General features: G+C 41.7%; 1 protein-coding gene across 1 annotated transcript in view; it reads right to left on the bottom strand.

Moving 5' to 3' along the window:
- Nucleotides 1–4,927: 4,927 nt before the first annotated feature.
- Nucleotides 4,928–22,966, bottom strand: part of kcnc4 (potassium voltage-gated channel, Shaw-related subfamily, member 4) — a 61,299-nt gene continuing 43,260 nt past the window's right edge. Inside the window, exons 2-4 of the mRNA XM_059950378.1 lie at nt 10,358–11,282; nt 7,613–7,768; nt 4,928–5,931 (exon numbers count right to left, since the gene is read on the bottom strand). Coding sequence (XP_059806361.1) covers nt 5,870–5,931; nt 7,613–7,768; nt 10,358–11,282 — 1,143 coding nt within the window. The 3' untranslated portion in view covers nt 4,928–5,869. The remainder of the gene's footprint in view (nt 5,932–7,612; nt 7,769–10,357; nt 11,283–22,966) is intronic.

Genomic DNA, 22,966 nt, shown 5'->3' with positions numbered 1-22,966 from the left:
GAAGGCCATGGAAGAAAGAAAAGCGGGGGAGGAGGGGAGCACCAGAGGGAGGCGATGGCAGGCAGGGAGACAAGGTGAGAGAAAAAGGGGGATGGGGAATGGTGAAGGTGGGTAGGGGGCATTACCGGAAGTTCGAGAAATCGATGTTCTTGCCCTCAAGCTGGAGACTACTCAGATGGAATACTCCAAGCTGAGTGTGGCCTCATTACAACAATGGAGGAGGCCATTAGGCATATTTGAATGGGAATGGGAAGCAGAATTAAAATCAGCGGCCACTGGGACATCAGTAAGGAGGGACGAACGTACAAGGGAGTTGCGCAGGGAGCAATCTCTGCGGAAAGCAGATAGTGGGGGGGGGGGGAGGGAAAGATGTGCTTGGTGGTGGGATCCCGTTGGAAATGGCGGAAGATGCGGAGAATTATATGCTGGTGGGGTGGTAGGTGAGAAGAGGACCCCTATCCCTGGTAGGGTGGCAGGAGGATGGGGCGAGAGCAGACGTGCGTGAAATGTAAGAGAGGCGGTTGAGGGCAGCTTTGATAGTGGAGGAAGGGAAGACCCTTTCTTTGAAGAAGGAGACATTTCCTGCGTCCTGGAATGAAAAGCCTCGTCCTGAGAGCAGATACGGCGGAGGCAGAAGAATATACTTTTTTCCATGTATGTTGCTTGGCCTGCTGAGTTCCTCCAGCATTTTGTGTGGCTTGCTTGTTTAGCTCTTGTTGTCCTGTTTGTTCTGTTGATATTGCATGTTTTCTGTGCTCTGTGTTCTGTGTTGTTGTTTTGAACATTGTGGGCATGCTATGTCTGCGCTGAAATGAGTGGGGATGCTTGCAGACTGCCCCCAGCACATCTTTGGCTCTATTGGTTAATAACGCAAACGACACACTTCACTGTATGTTTTGATGTACATGTGATAAATAAATCTATAATTGAATCTGAATCAAAGGATAACTCATTTTCATCAATATGAAACAGTTAACTTGTCAAGAGAAGTTGTTGCAGCTTCCTCATGACTGATCCAAAAAGCTCAATTTACCCACCTTTATTCTCTATATTCCTCCATACCTTCAGCCAAGGGAAAGAAAAAATCATCAAAATTGAACAGATGGTGTTGGAAATGTTCAAAACGCCAGACAGTGTTTGTGGGGAGAGAAAAACACAATTAGCATTTCAGGTCAACGGAGGCTCATTGACCTGAAATGTTAACTCCCTTTCCCTCTGTCTAAACTGCCGCAGAACTCCAGCATCCACGCTTTTCACTTTCTAACTTCAAGCTGATGCAGATCCCCCATCAAATGATATACTTTCTCTCTAAAATTCTACTGATTCCTTTCACCATGTTAAGCATTTCACTAAAACTGCACCGCATTTTCTTAACTCTGAGATGATGCAGTTTCCCCTTACTCCAAGAGATTGGAAACCCATGCAGTAACAAATTCCACTCAGACAACCATGGAGGTCAGATTTAACCTATTTACTATGTGCCATCCCATTTTAATTCAGGTATCCAGTACATGCAGTCTATATTTATTGTTACCACAGTGGTGTGTGCTGTTGCAAAACAAAAGAGATAATCTACTATTCAAATCTACACTTCTGTTTCTCTGGTCTACTAACTAAACCCATATCTATCATCATACCTGTCTAACCAACTATTTACATAATGGAATTACCATACTGTGTAATATCTACCTTATTACAATGAGACCAAATATAATTTTTCAAGTAAGTTATTTGTATAAAGCTTATCATTTTATAACTCTCAGATACATCTTAATTTGGAAAAAATTCTCCCAGCTACCTGCAGCAGTCCAAGTTTCTTCTTACTTACAGAGCAAGATACAAAAAAAAATGCTGGAGGAACTCAGCAGGTCAGGCAGTATCTATGTTAATGAATATGCAATCAACATTTCAGGCCAAGATCTTTTGTCAGGACTGGAAAGGAAGAGGGAAGATGGCAGAATTAGGTGGTGGGGGTAGGGGAAGGAGTACGAACTAAAAGTTGCTAGGTGGGTGGAAAAGGTAAGGACCTGGAGAAGGAGTTTGATAGGAGAGGAGAGTGGATATGGGAAAATGGAAAGGAGGAGGGGCACCAGGTGATAGGCAGATGAGGAGAAGGGGTAATTGGCAGGGGTGAAGGGGAAGGGGACAATTACCAGAGGTTTAAGAAATTGATTTTCATGCTATCAGGTTGGACGCTTCCTAGATGGAATATGAAGTGTTGCTCCTCTAACCTGAGGATACCCTCATTGTGGCAAAGAAGAGGCCATGGACTGACATGCCAGGATGGGAATAGGAATTGGAATTAAAATGTTTGGCCACCAGGAAATCCTGCTTTTTACGGAAAGAGTGAAAGTGCTTGACAAAGTGGTCCCTCAGTCTATGTCAGGTCTCACCAATGTAGAGGAGGCCACATTGGGAGTACTCCTCCTCCCTCTTGTGTGTATTCTTCCTAATAACACAGAAGAGTCAGACACTGGGTGCTAGGATGATCACAACCTTGGAAGAAAATGGTCATTGTAAGGCGTGAGGGGAAACAGCATACTGGGAGATTCAAGGAGGAAATTTCCAAACCCGCAACTTAAGGCGTCAATACCTCAGTGGCAAAGGATTCTTCATAATTATCCCAAAATAGTGACGGTGAAGTTTCTTATTTGCGTCCTTTCACTTTGATTCCACCTTAACACTTGCTACTCACCAGAGCCCTGGTTTCAAAATCAAACTCCGAGATATTTTCCATATAAAGGTAAATTGTTCAATAGAAACAATCTCATAAATGTGAATGTTAACTGAAACAATTAAGCTGTGTCAGAAACAAATGGTCTGATGATGAAAGAGACTGCGTTTCCGAGATAGTGAGACTGTGTTACCTCAGAAGAGACAATTCCATAGGTTCATCTTTAATAGAAAACATTAGGCTTCTCTGGTTGATTTTAATTTGACATTTGCAGTACATCATTAGATTAGAAATTTAATTTGATTTGGTCTTTTCTATTCTCAATTGGTCCAATTAGTCAATGTTCAATAGAAGGGATCATATTTTCATTTCTTTACATTCTTTCCAGAGAGCTGGTTCCCTCTTTGGACCCATAGAGACAAGAGGAAATCAAGAAAGCTGACCGAAATCAATAGCTCACAAGAAATGAATGGGCTGCTGTTTTTTAATATTATTATGCAGCTTTAACTTTCTGCAAGAGAGGAGATGCGCATCTTATTAAGTTAGAGGATACAGAACCACATGGTGTCAAAAAGTGTTTGTGCCTGACTACTGTAGCAAATGTTGAAGTAACCTTCCATTCCAGGTAGAAATGCATTGGCTCATCTTCCTAGCCAGGTCAGCAGAAGGCGGTAGGATATAGCTGACAGCAGGCAAGAAGAACGGAGACAAGGGTAAGAGATAGCTGGAAGCCTTCCATGCATAACCTGGTTCAGTTCTACTTAGTTAGATTACCAACTCTAATTTGAACAGTATCTTGGCACCTGAGACACACCGATCAATCATACTCCAGGAATCCTGCCGAGCAGTAGGCAAATTTGTTTTGATAGTCAGATTCAGATTTTGCATGGGTAAATCAATTTATTTTATGATAAAGTAATAGAGCTTAGTAACGTAATAGAACTGCATTCTGTAGATGAACTTTCAAAAGGCATTTGATAAAAGTGTGAGCAATATAAATTGAAACTGCGGAATGAAAGGGACAGGAGAAATGTTGGCATAAAATTGCCTGCACATCAGAAAGCAGAGAGTAATGGTAAATGCTTCTTGTCTGGTTGAACAGATGCATCTGGGGTCAGTATTACGGCCAATGGTCTATTCAATATCCAGACTTGTAAAAACAGGCATAATTTCAGTGTGAGAGGATACAAAACTGGGAAATACAGCAAAGAAGGGTTTAAGATGGCAGAGATAAATTTTTAAAATATTCAAAATGATACTTACTAACAAGAATTATGAAATGAGGCACCCTGGAAGGAACTATGGAAAAAAAAGTGGTATAAACTAAACTGGTTAATGTTAAACCAGAGATTCCCAACCTGGGGTTTACAGACCCCTTGGTTAATTGTAGGGTTCCATGGCATAAAAAACATTGGAAACCCCTATGTTAAGGAGATGAAGGAACAGCAATTCTAAAGAGACCTATGCTTAAACTTTAATCGTCATGGGACCAGATGCACTGCCTGAACTTCTGGGAAAAGTAGATAGAAATTACTTTTAAAAAGGGAAACAAATGAATACATGGATAGAAAATATTTGCAGAGTAATTGTGAAAATGAAATAGAGTTGGATATCTTGCTCAGAGAGCTAGTACAGGTATGAATGACGACAATGTTACCAGGGCTCAAGGACCTGAGTTATAAGGAGAGGTTGGGCAGGCTAGGACTTTGTTCCTTGGTGTGCAAGGTGTTAAGGGGTATATAGCTTATAGATGTATATGCAATTATGAGAAGTATAGACAGAGTGATTGCACTAAGTAATTCTTTTTTTCACAAGAAAACAGAATTGAAAATTAGACTGCATCAGCTTGAGGAGAGAAGGGAAAGATCTAAAAGGCAACCTGAGGGACAAAGTCTTAACGCAGAGGGTGGCACATATATGGAACAGGCTGCCAGAGCAAGTCGTTGAGGATGGTGTAATAACTAATTTAAAAGACACTTACAGCTCCATGGACAGGAAAGGTTCAGAGGGACATGGTCAAATGCCAGCAAATGGCATTAACTTAGATAGGCATCATGGTTGGCATGGCGAAGTTGGGCCAAAGGGATTGTTTTCGTGGATTATTACTCTGTGACTCTATAATCAGCCTAATTGGTCTCCTCCTGTGCCAAGTTTTTAATGATGTGATGAGTGTTTGCAGACAGCTCTATTTTGAGATAGAAAGAAAAGAAACATAAAGGTCACATGAAAAGATTAATCCTTTATTTCCTTCCCAGCACTGCTGCACAAAGTTTCATGCTCAACAACATGCAGACATGACATCAAGACACCAGAGACACAGTACACTGAACAGTACGACAATCCTTTTGGAGTGTGTGTAAAAACTTGACCTCTCGTCCCATATCACAACTTCCCACCAGAGGCTTTTTTTTTAACTCCTCTGGGATAATAAGAACATTCTGGAAATACACAGTAGGTTAGTCAGATTTTAGAACAGCCCTGTTACAGCTGCAGATTATGTTCTAGAGCTGTTCTTCTGCCATGTGGTATAATTTCCATTTTCCATACTTATTTCAGATTTACCCCAAGGGCAACTTGCTTCATCCTTTGATTCACTTCAGAACACCAGAATTAAATTCACCTCTACAAAGAAGACCTTGATGTGGATCAATGTTGCGAAGAGACTTAGATCACATGAAATAACGTGAGCTTCAAAGAACTTCTGACATTTTAACTCTGCTGCTAGAATATGACTCAAACTTAAACACAACAGTCATCACAATAAAGCACTTTGAGGTAAATTCATACATCTCTCTTCTTACTGAACATTAGACAAGAGTACATAAGTATAAAATGTGCAACAAAATTATTACAATGAGGATCATCAATCTATTGCTGGAATTCAAATATTTTTGCACATTATGATTTAGATGTTAACAAATGTCTATAATTCATATAGAAATGTTTATATATAATATATATATATATATATTTATAGCTTTTCTCTTCATAATACATAATTTACAGGACCACCATGCATTCATGCATTTACAAGATTGAATATATATATATTACAACAAATTTACTTGTTTATGAGTACTTGTTAATTCAAAGCTTCTGATCTTCACCATTGTTTGTGACAAACTGGAACCTCCCCTGGTCCTCTGTCATTGAGTGACTGTAGACGACACTTGGCAGCTGGCTCTCTTCCCTGTATTAGGAAAGAGTGAGCACTTCCGCTTGAGAGTAATTAGCAGTGAGGACATCTTTGCAGTTCTCTGTATATCAAGAATAAAACAGGAACACAACATAAGTAAAACACAGGAAACAATGACAAATTTTGAGTTTATGAATACATGGATCAAACAATCGACAATGGAAAGTGGAATTGAACTAAAGGAAGAAAAGAAAGGAAGAAGAAGGAAGGAAGGAAGGAGTGTGTGTGTGTGTGTGTGTGTGTGTGTGTGTGTGTGTGTGTGTGTGTGTGTGTGCGTGCGTGTGCGTGTGTGTGTAAAAGATAGAGGGGTAGAGAGGTAGGGAGGGAGGTTAGAGAAAGAGAGAGGGGGAGAGATAGAGAGATGAAGAGATAGCGGGAGATAGAGAGAGATAGATGGAGAGAGGCAGAGAGAGAGAGACTGTGTTGAGTGAGTTTTGTGTGTGTGTTCCTTGACAACAAAAATCAGAAATCTAGCTGTGCTGAATAAGTACTGCCCTGTCAAGGGAGGCATTAAACTGAGGCAACAAATGGTCATATGTTTTCCTTTCACAAAGAAAGAGGTATTTATCCCTCATGTCAGTCAATCAGTATGACAAAAAGAAACACACTATCTGATCACTGTCACATCAATGTTTGTGGAATCTTGCTCAGCGGACGTGTTTTCAACCTCACATTAAATCAAAAGTATATCATTAGCTGTGAAGTGCTTTGGAACATCTTAAAACATGCCTTTCTTTTTGAGTGTCTCCATGCGTGTGCTAGTATTTGTGAGTCTACATAAACGGCTGTGAGCTTGTGGATGGTGATTAAATTCCAATCAGTAAGTTAGCCAGCTCCTCTAGGCTATACTTGTGGTATCTAACATAAATAACTGTGAGCCTCTCCTCTCTCATCGAAAATAGAACAGCACAGCACAGGACCAAGTACTTTGACCCATGATGTTGTGTTGAATTAATTAAGTTAATGAAGGCTAATTACATTATTCCCCTCTGCCTGCACATGGTCCATATCCTAAAATTCTATGCATATTCAGGTGTGTATCTGAGAGCCTCTAAAACAATTTTATTGTATCTGCCTGACCCACCATTTCTGGCAGAATATTTCAGCCACCTACCATTCTGTGTGGAAAATGTGCTCCGCACATCTCTTTTGAACAATTTTCCTCTCATCTTAGTATTAGACATTTCTAAAGCTGGGAGAAAGATGGTGACTAGTCTATTTTATCTACGCCCACCCCCCCCAGAATTTTACAAACTCTTCTGAGGTTCCCCTCTAAGGCTCCGCAGTGCCAGGCAAAACAACCTGAGTTTGTCCAACCACAAACAGGAGAAAATCTGCAGATGCTGGAAATCCAAACAACGCACACAAAATGCTGCCTGGCCTGCTGAGTTCCTCCAGCATTTTGTGTATGTTGCTTAGTTTGTCCAACCTCTCCTTTTAGCACACATCTTCTAATTCAGGCAGCATCCAGGTAAAACTCTTCTGCAGCCTCTCCAAAGCCTCGATATATACCCTATAGTGTGGTGGCCAGAATGGAATGCAATACTCCAGATACAGGCGAACCAGAGTTTTATAAAGCTGCTTCATAATCCCTGTCACTTGAAATCAGGGCCTTAACTGAGGTAGGACACCTTCTTTACCTCCCTATCAACTAGTGCGGCCATTTGCAGGGAGCCATGGACTTGGTCCCCAAAATCCCTCTGTACATCAAAGCTCTCCTTTGTGAAAGCAGGCAAACTCACCAGATGCCAGTAAGTAGCAGGCAGGCCCTTTTTTGGTTCTGTCCTTGGTGGTGGAATGCTTGAGAGCTCGATTCTCATCCGGTGACAACGGCTGGTTCAGTGCCATGCGTTCCTCATCGGATAAGGCTACGTTCGCATCGCCATTCTGCTTGGAGTCTTGGGAGACACACAAACACAACTTCCTCTCAGCACCTTGCACTCACAAACACCATAGAGCCTCATCTTTGCTGGTCAATTTAAAGAAATGCAAAGCAATATGAAATGTACTATCAGTTATGAGTTATCAGTGTTAGTGCGTCAGGTGCACGGTCACAGACACAACAGGGGATGAGTAGACTGTGCACAACATCAAAATGAGAATGCAATGCAACATGTTTCTCAGGACATGTGACTAGACAGAAATGCAATATTACATGCATGTCAGGACATGGGTGCACTTTGATGCAGGACTCCCTACACTGTAACCTATTTATCAGGGCATACATCATTCACACAAAGGGCCCATGCAGCATTCTAAAATGATGTATCTTGTCCTCTTCGCAGAGTCAGAGCAAGGTAGCAGGGAGTTCATTCAGCACCTTATGCCTCTGCTATCTCCTTGGTAGAGCTAAACAATTAATCTAATGCTGTGCTCTTTTCTTCTCTCTATGTAAATTTATTTCCTTGAAGTACTTATCAAATTTAATTCCAGCTCACATCAATTGGTGGAGGGGGAAGAAAACATTATCACTGAATACACGGTCAATTGACTTAAATCTGTGCTTTGGTTACAGACTGTTCTGCTACTGGAAACAATGTCCCTTTGAACATTCTCAGATCTCTTCTTAATTATCTCTGTGCTGCAGTGAATTCTCCAATCTCTTTGCAAAATATTCCTGGAATCATTTTTGTAAATCACCTACTTATTTTTAACGTGATTTTCATTTTTCCATTTAGTACCTTTCCATTCATTCTATTAAATCATTATAATTTCTTGTCTTTTTATCTCTATTTCCTTAACTAATTAAGTGCTGCTATAAAGCTAAATATTTAAAAAAGCAGGGAATATTAACTCTTAATATGTACAACAGGTAAGACAACACCTGTGGAAAACGAAGGAAGTTAAGATTTCTACTCAGTTTTCCAATGAAAGATCCATTCTGAAGTATTAAGCCTTTCTCCATGAATGTTGCCTGAACTGCTGAGTATTTCCAGCATGATTTTATTTATTTTTTATGAACTGTGCTGCTTTCCCTAGTTTTACAAGTTTTAGTTAAAGAGAAGGGTCTCACAAGCCCCATAATGTTATCCGCTCACATTAGCAGCACCATGTGAGATAAAATGCACAATGCAACATCGGGGAAGTTGTCAAGCCACTTCAAGCCACTTGCCACTTCAGCTAATTCTAAGCCATTAGGGTAGGGGCAGTGCAGAGATCCTGAAATAGTCTCAAGACAACACAGCGGTGTAAGTGACAGGAACGGGATGCTGCCAGGATTTGAGGGACTGAGTTATAGTGAGTGGCTGAACAGGCTAGGAGTTTATTTCTTGAAGTGTAGAAGACTGACAGGTGATCTTATAGAGGCATATAAAATCATGAAGGGCGAAGGGTGAATACACTCAGTCTTTATCCCAGGAACTAGATGCTATAGATTTAAGATGTGTGGGACAAAAATTAATAAGGACCTGAGAGACAACATTTTTACATGGGGTTGGTATGCATGTGGAATGAGCTGCTAAAGGAAGTAGTTGCGGGCGGGAGGGGGGGGGTTTACAATATCAACTTTTAAAAGACAGTTGGATCGGTACAAGGATTGAAAAGATTTAGAAGGTTAGGGACCAAATGTAGTAAATGGGACTAGTCTTAATGGGGCACTGTGGTTAGCATGGACCAGTTGGGCTGAAGGGCCTGTTTTTGTGCTGTGTAAATTGGTGATTCTATAATTCAATATGTCTTGTGAGTCTGCTCCTCCGTTCTACAAGGCCATGGCTGATTTGAATTTTGTTTTCCACTTTCCAGCCTGATCACCACAAGACTTTAGAGTTATAGAGTCATTGAGAAGCACAACACAGAAGCAGCCCTTTGACCCATCTAGTCCATGCTAAACTGCCTACTCCCATCGACCTGCTCTGGGACCATAGCTCTCCATAACCCTGCATCTATCCAAACTTTGCTTAAATGTTGACATCGAGTTCACATGCACCACTTATGCTAGCAGATCATTCCACACTCTCATGGCCCTCTGAGTGAAGAGGTTTCCCCACATGTTCCCCTTAAACTTTTCACCTTTCACCCTTAACCCATGACCTTGGGTTGTAGTCACACCCAACCTCCGTGGAAAAAACCTGCTTGCATTTACCCTATCTGTACCCTTCCTAATTTTGTATACCTCTATCAAATCTCCTCTCAGTCTTCTAGCTTCAAAGGAATTAAGCCTTAACATATTCAATCTTTCCTTATAACTCAGATCCTCTGGTTTTATTATTGGCCTTCCAGTCCAACTTTATCCATCTTGTCGCAGCTCTTTGAGACTGAGAATTTGAAAGATTCACAACCATGTGAGAGAAGAATTTTCTCAAATTCAAGTGGTAAACCCCTTTATTCTGAGGGTATGCTCCCTTGTTCTATGCTCTCTCCACAAGGAGAAACCACTTTTTCTCTGAAGCTGTCCTCTAAACCTTAAGTGTCTCCAATAAGATCACTTTCTCATTCTGCACAACCTTTCCTCTTTACTTACAGACAAGGTCTGAGGTTTCAGGTCCTACCTGAGTTTCTTCTCTCAGTTATCTGCTCAGCAGCAGAGGGCCCATTATCGCTTTGCATGCTGCTGCTCCTGGAACTCCCATCTGCCTTGCAATGTCCCATTGACCTTGCGAGTGTCCCACAGGGAATGTGCTTCCTGCGTTTCTTGGGCAGCTTCTGTTTGGCCATTGCCAGAGAGTAATACATTCCAAAATTATTGACAATAACCGGCACCGGCATTGCGATGGTGAGGACACCAGCCAGGGCACACAGTGCTCCCACCAACATGCCTGACCATGTCTGGGGAAACATGTCACCATAGCCAAGTGTCGTCATGGTGACCACTGCCCACCAGAAGCCAATAGGGATATTCTTGAAGTGAGTGGTAGTCTGACTATTGGAGTTTTCACCAATCCTCTCGGCATAGTAGATCATTGTGGCAAAGATGAGAACACCCAAGGCGAGGAAGATAATGAGCAGGAGAAATTCATTGGTGCTGGCTCGCAGGGTGTGCCCCAGTACCCTCAGTCCCACAAAGTGCCGGGTCAGTTTGAAAATCCGCAGAATCCGGACAAACCGGACAACCCGCAGGAAGCCCAGCACGTCCCTTGCTGCCTTGGAGGTCAGCCCACGAAGTGCCAGCTCCAAGTAGAAGGGCAGAATGGCCACAAAGTCAATGAGGTTCAGCATGTTCTTGACAAAGAGCAGCTTGTTAGGGCAGAAGGAAATGCGAGCCAGGAACTCCAGTGTGAACCACACAACACACACTCCTTCCACATACATGAGAGCTGGCTCAGTCTCCAAACCATAGACCTGCACCATCCGAGTGCTGTTTCCTTCTTTGACATACTCTGTCAAGTTAACAATCTTGTTGAATGCCTCATGAGTCTCGAGGCAGAAGGCAGTGATTGACAACAGAATGAAAAAGAGGGACACAAAAGCAATACACTGCAAGAGAGAGAAAAAAAATAAAGTGAATCAGGCATAGACCAACAATACAGGCACTTTAAAACAATCAATGAGGTGCTCTGGTTGGAAACTAACTGAAGGGTTCAATGCGCTTACATGTAGGACATCTAGCATTTAAAGTGGTTAGTCGGGTGTGCAAATGCATGAATGTAGAATTAGTGGCCACTTTGTTAGGTGCACCTGTAAACCTGCTTGATAATGCAAATATTGAATCAGCCAATCACATGGCAGCAACTCAATGCTTAAAAGAATGCACTCATGGTTGAGGTTCAAAGGTTGTTCAGATCAAGTTTCAGAACGGGGAAGAAATGTGATCCAAGTGACTTTGGTAGCTGGTGCCAGACGGGGTGGTTTGAGTACCTCAGAAACTGCTGATCTGGGATTTTCATGCAAAGCGGTCTATAGAGTTTACAGAGAATGGGGGGAGAAACAACAACAAAAAAATCCAATAAGCAGCAGTTCTGTAGGCGAAATTGCCTTGCTATCGAGAGAGATCATAGGAGTATGGCCAGACTGACAGAAGGTGACAGTAACTCAAATCACCAAGCATTACTACAGTGGAATGGTGACGAGCAGCTCTGAAAGCTCAGCACGTCGAACCTTGAAGTAGATGGCCTACAGCAGCAGAAGACCAGGAAGATACACTCCGTGGCCACTTTATGAGGTGCAGTTGTGTTGATATTTGGTTTGCTGACCATCAAGTTCTAAACTCAAAGACCTTAAGCCCTATTTACACAGATAGCTAGATGTACACTCACTGTAGCTACCTACGCTTCAAAAACTACTCCAGTTCCCTGTTTATTAGCCACAGTGAGTTTAGCTGCCAAAATCCCACTATTTGAGCAGTGGGTCCACCCCACCCCACACTGAAGAGCTACTTCCACCTAACAAAGTAGTTAAAACACCATTAATTTTTTTTTAAAGTGATGTACATTTAAATGCAAACAAAACTCCTAAGACACATTTAAAACTGACAGAGCAAGCAAATATCTATCACACAGGAGGTACCTGATAAAGTGGCCTCTAAATGTATACAAGGCATAACAGACATGAAACATGTGAGATTGAGTCTTTGTTGAACTTACACTGGCTGAATGAGTAAAACAGTTAAATGAATCTTGAATCTTACATGCTTGTCTTTTTACCCTCAAAATTTTGTAATAACAAAAATATGCATTTATAAAACAGCAAAACAGCTATTTTGAAAGAATTAGATAAAGCAGAATGTCCCTTTAGGGTCCGCAGTGGTGTAATTTTCCCATTATTTGACGTTCCGGAGACTGTGAGAAGACTCAATTAGTGATGTCTTTTCATCAGTTTAATCAAAGCATTTAATTACATTTGTAGCCTGAGCTAAAGCTCACAACAGATAATCCAGCCACTCTGTCAGACAAGGTGCTTGGAGCTGAAGATTTTTAAATAAGTACGGGATTGATAAACATGCACTTTCACCCAGTCATGCTTCCTGTAGTGCTGAATGGGTGTAATTTGTTCAGATATGCACTCATAATTCCTGTGGATACAAGGATAGTATAATGTGTGACAGCAAGCAGTTACACTGCCAGAAATCCAATCACGTGTATAGCATTCAATGGAAGTGAAATATGAATTGTGAATTTTCTGCAACAAACCATCAACGTATAATAGCTTGTAGGATAAATCGCCCCAGTGATCAAAACACAACAATTATTCTTAGCATATGAGTTAATTGTGAACATAGTTTGGTGAAGGATCTTAACAATGCCAGATGGAGGACACTTTGCTTCCTAATATGAACAACAAATATTAGCAGGACTAGAGACCTTGATTCTAGTGCCAATAGAGCAGCACTTCATTTTTAGAGACAAATGTGAATTCTTTTGGAACCCATGCCCCACACTATTGCAGTCCTCACCTTCCACACCTTGATATAGCAGAGGTCTTTAGTGGAGTAAAGCTCCTTCCATCCTGTATTAATGAACACCTCAGGGCAGGTCCACCATGAATTAGGTGCAAAGAAAATGTCCCTCTTTACTGCCCTGATAATTTCATCACATTATAATCAATACATTTCTTAAGTGCAAGTAAGTCTGTAAGTCAATATAGCAGCCATTTTGCAAGCCGAAAGATTCCTCAAACAATAAACAAGAAGAATCACCAATTTATCTAAATTTGGTACTGTGGCAAAATTTCTTCTGAAATAGTATGATTGAACCATTCTATTACTTGATGTAACATTGCAGCTGAAAAATACTATTTCCAACAATGCACTCAATCAACACTGCCGTCTCATCAGTTCATTCACAACTCTAGACTGAAAAACACTGTACCCTTGGAGTACTCACACTTAGGTGTTAATCTCCAAACACAGAATTCATATTACCAACCAATAGGCAATTTCCACACAAAATGCTGGAGGAACTCAGCAGGTCAGGCAGCATCTATAGAACAGAGTAAGCAATTTAGGCCGAGACCCTTCTTCAAGACTGAGGAAAAGGGGGGGGGGGTGGTGGAGAGAGATGCCTGAATAATAAAGTGCAGGGAGAGGAAAGAGGCTGGCTGGAGGTGACAGGTGAAGCCAGATGGGTGGGAAAAGTCAAGGGCTGGAGAAAAAAGAATCTGATAGGAGAGGACGGGAAGTAATATGCAGATGAAAAGAAGTGAAAGGTCAGAGTGAGGAATAGAGGAAGGGGGGAGGAGTTCTTCACTGGAAGGAGAAGCAATTTATTTCCCATAACAGTCATCTGCAAGTATGCTGATTATATTTGAGATATGAGTTGGGGCAGCAATGAACCTTGGTGAGCTTCTGTATATTCATTGAAGCAATGTGGACTTCACCAGCAATGTTGCCATTTATTGTACAATCTTAATTGTCCATGAAATCAGGATTAAGTGAAGTGTCACTGCACTGCCAGTGTGTAGTCACTCAGAGACTGGATAAGAATAGCAGATTTCCTCCCTGAAGGACATCATTGAGCTTGTTGGGTTTCATAACAACCAGTGCTTGGGCTAACCTTTTAAAATTTAAATCCTGAAAATGAATTGCTCAGGTGGTATTCAAACTTGTGACTACGGATCAATGGTCTTGAACACCAGCTGCTCGTTCAATTTCATTACTGGACATTCAGGATACTTTTGAGAATCAGGGGTACACAGGGAGACCTCCATAAATATTAATAAATAAAGGGAAGAAACAGGCCCTTAGGCCCATCTTATCTGTGCTCACCATCTACACTAATACCATTTACCAGCACTTGGTCCATAGCCTACTATACCTTGGCGATTCAAGCGCTCATTCTGACACTTTTCTGCATGTTGTCAGAGTATCTGCCTCCACTAGCTCCAGACTGCAACTAACTTTTGGGTGAAAATTTCTTCCTCAGATCCTGTCTAAACTCCTTTTAGCTGAAGGGGCACAACACCTCACAAACTACCCACCCACCTGCCCTATCAGCCACCTCCTGCCTCATCTGTTGAAGGGTCTGCAAAACCCACAATGGCCTCTTAACTACCTCAGAATCTGCAAAACCAGAGAGGAAGCACATCATCCTCAATCCTGAGAAGCTGCGTTGAATGTCTCTAATTCCACTGTAGGGTGACTGATTGTCCTTTCTAGATCAAAGAAATAACAATACAAAGTAATTTTTTTAAATCCTGCCAGTTCTTATCTTAAGGCCCTTCCAAAAACACTGAAGATTTCAAAGATGTAATGAATTTACAGCAAAAGGTTCTTGATTATCATTAAAATGTTGTTAACTCGTTGTAGAAAATAATTGCTTGAATTAGATAAACTGTGCAATTAAGGACTCAAATTTGTGAACAAAACTCTAGCCAAAATAAGCAACACAAAGGCAAGAAAATATGCAGGTGCTGTAAATACAGAGCAACTCACACAAAATGCGAAGTTTCTTTGAGGGATGCCCGACCCTGAAGAAGTTTGAATCTTCCCCTCAGCAGTTCAGTTGTATGCTCACTCACTGCTTCCCCTCTATGATCTCTGAGGCCCTCTGACTCTTTGACCATGTGCTCACCCAGACCCACTGCTACAGCCATGTATCCTTGCTGGGAACATTTCCCAACTGTTTACTTCACCCCCTCCCCTTCTCCCAGATTCACCTATCACCTACCACTGTGTACTTCTCCTTCCCCTCCCTGCACTTTCTTACTCTTACTTCTCCTCCTCCTTTGCAGTCCTGAAGAAGGGTCTCGGCCGGAAACTTCAAATGTTTACTCTTTTCCATAGATGTTGCTGGCCTTTGTGTGTGTTGCTGTCTTCTCATTGTTGCCATCTGGAACAAGGTACAGGAGCCTCTTTTGCAAATTGGTTGTTTGTCCTGTTATATGCGGTCTTCGGTGATTCTATTGTGTTGCTAGGATTTACTGTGTATGCCCACAAAAATTGAATCTCGGGGTTGTTTATGGTGATATATGTATTTTGACAATAATTTTATTTGAACATTGAACTTTGAACCCCATCTGCACCAACAATCATTCCCCTGTCAAAGTCTCGTAGATCATATTTTTTCCCTATTCTGATGTTTTGTCAGAACAACAAATGGACCTCTTGGCCCCACGGGCATGCTTTTATGCACTGAGCTGCTGCCACATGATTGGCTGATTATATATTATAGACAATAGAAGCAGGAGTAGCCCATTCGGCCCTTCGAGCCAGCACCGCCATTCCATGTGATCATGGCTGATCATCCACAATCAGTACCCCATTCCTGCCTTCTCCCCATATCCCTTGATTCCACTATATATTTGCATTAAGAAGGAGCTAGATAGATATCTGATGGATAGGGGAATCAAGGAATATGGGGACAAGGCAGGGACTGGGTATTGATAGTGAATGATCAGCCATGATCTCAGAATGGCGGTGCAGACTCAAGGGGCCGAATGGTCTACTTCTGCACATATTGTCTATCGTCTAATATGGTGTACAGGTGTACCTAATAAAGTGGCCACTTAGTGTAGATCATCAAGCAACTATAAATGTTCACTATTCAATTAATTTGTTAAATTGCCAGTTATTCGAGTAAAAAAAGGATAAAAAATGCCAGTATAACTTCTTGTCAGGGCTTAGGTCAAGATACTTGACAGCAGAAACACTGAGGTTTCACACTGAAAATGCATTGAAGCTTGCATGAATTTAACAGATACATTCCAATCAAAACAATATTCAGCTTTTTAAGCTGTAATACAAAGAAAGTTAAATGTCAACATTCCTATAAACCCTTCTGCCTCCCATTGTGAGACAGCAGAACTGCATGAAATGAAAGATAAAAGCAAGATTACAGTAAATAGCAGTATTTTTTTATTTATTTCATGTTTTATTGAACTCTGGGAATGTCCTGAAAATGCTCAGTAAATGCCATACATTTTTAAAAAGAGGACAACTTAAGAGGATATGGAAGAGAATAATCAAGGTAAGCATAGGGAAACGTTTTACACTTAGCCTTAACTTTTGACTTAATGTGGTAATGTTAGCCCACTCCTTCACAGGTAGCCTAGGTCAAAGCAAAAGTTGAGTTTATTGCCATACATGTAGGCACTATGCGGTATAAAGCTTACAGCACATCACAGGCACATAACATAAACAGAAATTATACAGAATTTTACTAGAAAAACGCAATTAGAACATAAATACAAAGTGATTAGAGTGGTCATAGTGTTGCTAAACTCGTGGTGATTAGGTCTTTGCTACTTGGTTCAGGAATTGAATGATTGAAGGGAAGCAGCTGCTCTTGAACCTGATAGTGTGGAATTTCATTGGTTTGCACCTCCTGCCTGATGGTAGCTGCAAAAGCTGGCATGGCCCAGATGATGAATGTTGCCTTCTTGAGGTTGTGCCTCCTGTGGATACTCCAGGTGAGGAGGAACGTTCCTGTGATGTATTGGGCAGAGTCAACCGTGCTTTGCAGCATCTTGCTTTCTGGGCATTTGAATTGTCATACCAGCCCGTGATGCAACCAGTCAGATACTTTCAATTTACATCTGTCAAAGTTTGTAAGAGTGATCAATGATAAGCAAATCTCTTTACCCTCTTCTGAATGATGCTGTTACACTTTCCTTACGATTGCATCTACGTGCTTGAGCCAGGTTAGGTTTTCTGATAAGATAATGCCAAGGAATTTAAAACTGTTGACTCTGTCCACTGTCAATCCTCCAACTTCTCCAAATCCTCCAACACTCTTTCCCTTTCTTAGTCTGCAATCAGCTCACTAGTTTTGCTGACATTGAGTGAGAAGTTGTTTCTAATGCATTACCAAACTAGTGTAACTAGTGCACTATCTCACTCTGGTATTCCGACTCTTCACCACTTATGATTCGTTCAACAGCAGTAGTGCAATTGGCAAATTTTAATAAGACATTAGAGCTGTGCTTAGCCACACAGTTATACGTGTATAGAGAGTAGAGCAGAGGGCTAGGTATGCAGCCTTATGTTCAAAGTAAATTTATAGGAGTATAGGAGTTGGGATGCAATGTTAAAATTGTACAAGGCATTGGTAAGGCCAAATTTGGAGTATTGTGTACAGTTCTGGTCACTGAATTATAGGAAAGATGTCAACAAAATAAAGAGAGTACTAGACAGAGATTTACTAGAATGTTAGCTAGATTTCAGCACCTAAGTACAGGGAAAGGTTGAACAAGTTAGGTCTTTATTCTTTGGAGTGTAGAAGGTTGAGGGGGGACTTGATAGAGGTATTTAAAATTATGAGGGGGATAGACAGAGTTGACGTGGATAGGCTTTTTCCATTGCGAGTAAGGGAGATTCAAACAAAAGGACATGAATTGAGAGTTAGGGGACAAAAGTTTAAGGGTAACACGAAGGGGAATTTCTTTACTCAGAGAGTGGTAGCTGTGTGGAACGAGCTTCCAGTAGAAGTGGTAGAGGCAGGTACAGTATTGTCATTTAAAGTAAAATTGGATAGGTATATGGACAGGAAAGGAATGGAGAGTTATGGGCTGAGTGTGGGTCAGTGGGACTAAGTAAGAGTAAGCATTCGGCATGGACCAGAAGGGCCAAGATGGCCTGTTTCTGTGCTGTAATTGTTATATCGTCATATGGTTATAATTTTATTATCAAAGTACATATATGTCACCATATACAAGCCTAAGATTCATTTTTTGCTGGCACAGTTAATAAATACATAATAGAATAATAACCATGAAAGACCACACCAACTGGGCATTCAACCAGTGTGCAAAAGACAATAAACTGTGCAAGAACAAAAAGAAAGAAAGAATGATAATAAATAAATAATCAATAAGTATTGAGAACATAAGATGAAGAGCCTTGAAAGTGAGCCCATTGGTTGTGGGAACAGTTCAATGACAGGGCAAGTGAAGTTGATTGAAGTTATCCCCTTTGGTTCAAGAGCCCGATAGTTGTCAAACCTGGTAATGAGAGTCCTGAGGCTCCTGTATCTTCATCCCGTTGGCAGCAGTGCAAAGTGAGCATAGAAAACCTACAGCACAATGGTGAGGGTCCTTGATGATGGATGCTGCTCTGCTGCGCCAACGCTCTGTGTAGATGTGCTCAATGGTGGGAAGGGCTTTACCCTTGGTAGTCTGGGCCGTATCCACTACATTTTGTAGGATTTTCCACTCAAGGGCATTGGTGCTCCCATACCAGGCTGTGATGCAGCCAGTCAATATACTCTCCACCACACATCTATAGAAGCTGATAGTCAGCAAGGAGATGTTGTTATCAATCCTCACTGATTGAGATCTGCTGATGAGTGCATCAAGTATCCAGTTCCAGAGGGGGCTACAGAGGGCCAAGTCTTGAAACTTGATGATAAGTTTCAATGGGAATTTTGTGTTGAACTCTGTGCTAGAGGTAATGAACAGCTCCCTGATGAATTCATTTGTGTTGTCCAGTTGGTCCAGAGGAGAGTGAAGAGTCAGAGAATTTGAATCTGCTGGTGAACTATTGTGGTGGTCAGCCTGTAGAATCAGGAGCTATTCTGTGGGCTCAGAATTCTGAGTGGATGTGCGGACTGTGCCCTAGGTAAGGCAGGCAGTGCTTGTTGGGCTGATGGATGGGTTGTTTCAAATAATGTCCAATCCAACCCTTTTTCTGCATAGCCCCAGCTGCTCCCATTGGGGAGACTGGAGTTGCTGAATGCCTTCCCAGAAGCCCCTTCTTCATACAGTGCCAATATGGACTTGGGCATCAGTGAGGACGTTACATACTTTCAATAAGATTTTCAAGCCTATCTTTGGTATGAGTAGAATACACACGTATGAGATGAGGCACATGGACAGTGACAATGGTTCATCATTGCTGCCAATGGGGGTTTAAAGGATTTTGTGAAGGATGAAGGCAGGATTGGGAAAGTGAGAGGGGGGAGAGAGAGGTGGGTAGGGAGAGGGGTGGGTAGGGGGAGGGGGAGAGAAGGAAAGAGGGCTGTTGGGAGAGAGGTGAGAGGTTGGCAGAGGGGGTTTGGGAGAGAGAGTGTAGGGAGAGGGGAGGGATAGAGGGAAGGGTGAGAAAGGGAGAGAGTGAGGAAGGGAGGAAGAAGAGAAGTGAGCGAGAGAGGTAGGGATAATGTGAGAAAAAGAGAAAGACAACAGGAAAGGGAGAGAAAAAAGTGGGGGGAGAAATGGAAATAAAGAGACAAAGTGAGTAATGGAGGAAGTGAAAAATTCAGAGCAACAAAGAGAAATATATGCAAGAAAGGACAGAAGAGAAACTAATTGACTGAATACAGAAATGGAGAAAAGGTGTCAACTAAAAATAGAAAGAGCATGTTGAAGAAAAATGTACGCAGCTGGAATGAATGAACACAAGGAATGTATGGTAAGTGAAACTGAAAGTAGAGTAAGAAACATTAGCTTTACAGCAAGTTTTATTTATCGAACAAAATGCTCATTAAATGTTGAGTTAGTAGTTGAGACCACTAGCGCCACGTAATGAAACAGCACATTGTTTCCAATGTTTTTGTTAAAAATAGTAACAAGGCAGAATGATTGTGAATCCATCTTGCTGTAATGGTTTGTGGTTAGAGGGAGAAAACTACCCTAAGATTTCTCCTTGAATACAGAACTAAAGCTAAGAATTTGAATTTACAATTTGTCACCAGTTTGCCACCTATAATTTCCTGTTGCAATTAGCTGATATTCCAATGTATTCTAATCCAATAACTACCCCCTGCCATGGTTCGCTGTATCCACATTAAGGTCTATTCTATTTTTCAAGCCTCTGGTCCCTTTCCCACTCTTTTCACCCAGAGCAAAGATAAAGTTCTCCTCTCCATCTTCCACACCTCCTACCTCCACACGCAAAGGATTGTCTTCCATAATTTGCGTTACCAAGGGATACATCTTCCACTCGCCTTCCACTTCAGCCTTCCTCAGGGGTCCCTCTTTCCATATCTCCGTACTTCACTCCTCTATCTTCATCAATGTCCATCTATTTCTTCATGCAACCAAAGAAAATTCAACATTTATCCTTTCACCACTTCTCAACGTCCAAGAGCTCCATCACACCTCTGAGGTGAAGTCGTGATTCGCTTCCTCCTCTGTGTATGCATTCATTGCTCACAATATGATTTCCTCTAAATTGGGGGAAACAAAATACAGGTCACCCCCAGTCCACAGCCCCTGAGTTTGTCCATCCCATTCCAATTCTGTCCTCTCTATCTTTGCCTTCTTGTTTTGTTCCAAAGCAATGTACACAAAATGCTGGAGGACTCAGCAGGTCAGGCAGCATCATGAAAATGAATAAACAGTCGATGTTTCAGGCTGGGACTCTTCCAGAATAAAAAGGTGGGGGGAGGGGAAGGTGACTGGCTGGAAGGTGATCGGTGAAGCTAGGTGGGTGGGAAAGGTCAAGGGCTGGAGAAGAAGGAATCTGAGAGGAGAGTGGACCATAGGAGAAGGGACCCAGGGGGAAGTGACAGATAGATGAGAAGAGGTAAAAGGCCAGACGGGGAAGAGAGGAGGTTTTTTTAACCGCATCGAGAAATCATTAATCATGCCATCAGGCTGGAGGCTACCCAGACTGAAGATAAACTGTTGGTCTTCCACACTGAAGGTGGCCTTATCATGGCATGAGAGCAGGCCACGTTGGAACTGGAATGGGAATGGGAATTAAAACATTGGGCCAGCACAAAGTTCTGCTTTTGTCAGATGGAGCAGAGGTGTTCGACGAAACTGTCCCCCAGTTTACAACGGGTCTCACTAATGTAGAGGAGGCGACATTGGGAACACCAGACACAATAGACAACCCCAGCAGATTCACGGATAAAGTATTGTTTCACCTGGAAGCAATAGCTTTGCTTCTGACTAGACGCACAATATTCCTCAAGACTCAGCAATGAATACTTGGCCTTTTTTCCATGCAAATGCGGGAAATACAGTATATACCCTTTCACCTCATCCATTCCTTAGATTCAATGACTCCAAAATTGCTTTCAAATGAAGTAGCACTTTAATTGTATTTTCCAAATTAAGATTAAACATCAGCATCTGATCCTTTGATTATGAATGAAATAGTTCACTGGATTCAACATGAAATTCACCAACTTCAGACTTTCAATTTAAAGCAGAACTGGCTAATTCTGATGAAAAGTCATTAACTGGTGATGTTAATTCAGTTACGAAAACATAAAATGCTGTAAACAGTCAGCAATTTAGACTGCATCTGCCATAATAAAAGCAGAGTTAACATTTCAGGCTAAAGACATTTTATTGCAATTGTGAAGGAGACGAAAGAAACTTGTGCTGGAGAGCGTGGGGTAAGGGGAATGTCTCTGATAGGGTATAACTGGGATAAACTGTAAACAGGGTTATCTGGTCAGTGAGAATGGGAACAGTCAAGAGAGTGGGTGCATAGATAAAAGAATACAGACAAAAGGAGGAGGGAGTGGAGATCACATAGCAGGCAAATGTGCCCAGCAAGGGAGGCCAGGCATGCATTCTACTTCCAGAATTTAAAAAGGTGAATAGCAAACAAAAAGCTCATGGGTGACTGGAGAAGTAAAATTACCTTAAGTTGTAGAATTCAATGTTGAGTCCAAAAGGCTGTAAAGTGCAGAGGTGAAAGGTTAAGTGCTCTCATCAAGCTTCCTTTGGGCCTCATGGTAAAAGTACAGAAGGGCACAGACCAAAAAGACAGGGCGGGAGTGGGATGGAAAACTAAAGGGGTCTTTGATCTGGAAGCATTCATTCTGATTCTCTTCCCACAGATGTGGCCTGACTATGTGGCCAGCATTTTCTGATATTATTTTATATTTCCAGCAATGGCAGACTTTTTTTCAAGTTTTCACTTACCCATTAATTCAGATATTATTTTATTTAGAGATGCAGCATAGTAACATGTGCTTCCTGCCCAATGGGCCTGTGCTGCCCAATTATACCTAGGTGACCAATTAACCTACTAACCTACAGGTCTTTGGAATGTGAGAGGAAACTGGAGCACCTGGAGGAAACCCATGCCGGTATGAGGAGAACGTACAAACTCCTCACAGATAGCGGCTGATTGGACCCAGGTCGCTGATGTTGTAAAGGCATTATGCTAACCACTACACTATGCCACCACATCTTCTCTCTCTTTAGATGCTAACTAACCTGATAAGTATTTCCAGCATTCCTGCCTTTGCTGTTGACCTTTTTACAAGGCATATTATTAGATTCTGGGCCTCAGTTTCAGTAGTGTCACTTCTTGCTTTGTCAGT

The sequence above is a fragment of the Hypanus sabinus genome, chromosome 25 (genome assembly GCF_030144855.1).
Source record: "Hypanus sabinus isolate sHypSab1 chromosome 25, sHypSab1.hap1, whole genome shotgun sequence".
Classification (NCBI taxonomy): domain Eukaryota; kingdom Metazoa; phylum Chordata; class Chondrichthyes; order Myliobatiformes; family Dasyatidae; genus Hypanus; species Hypanus sabinus.
Note: the sequence above shows the minus strand (reverse complement) of the source record. Positions and strands in the feature narration are given on the sequence as shown.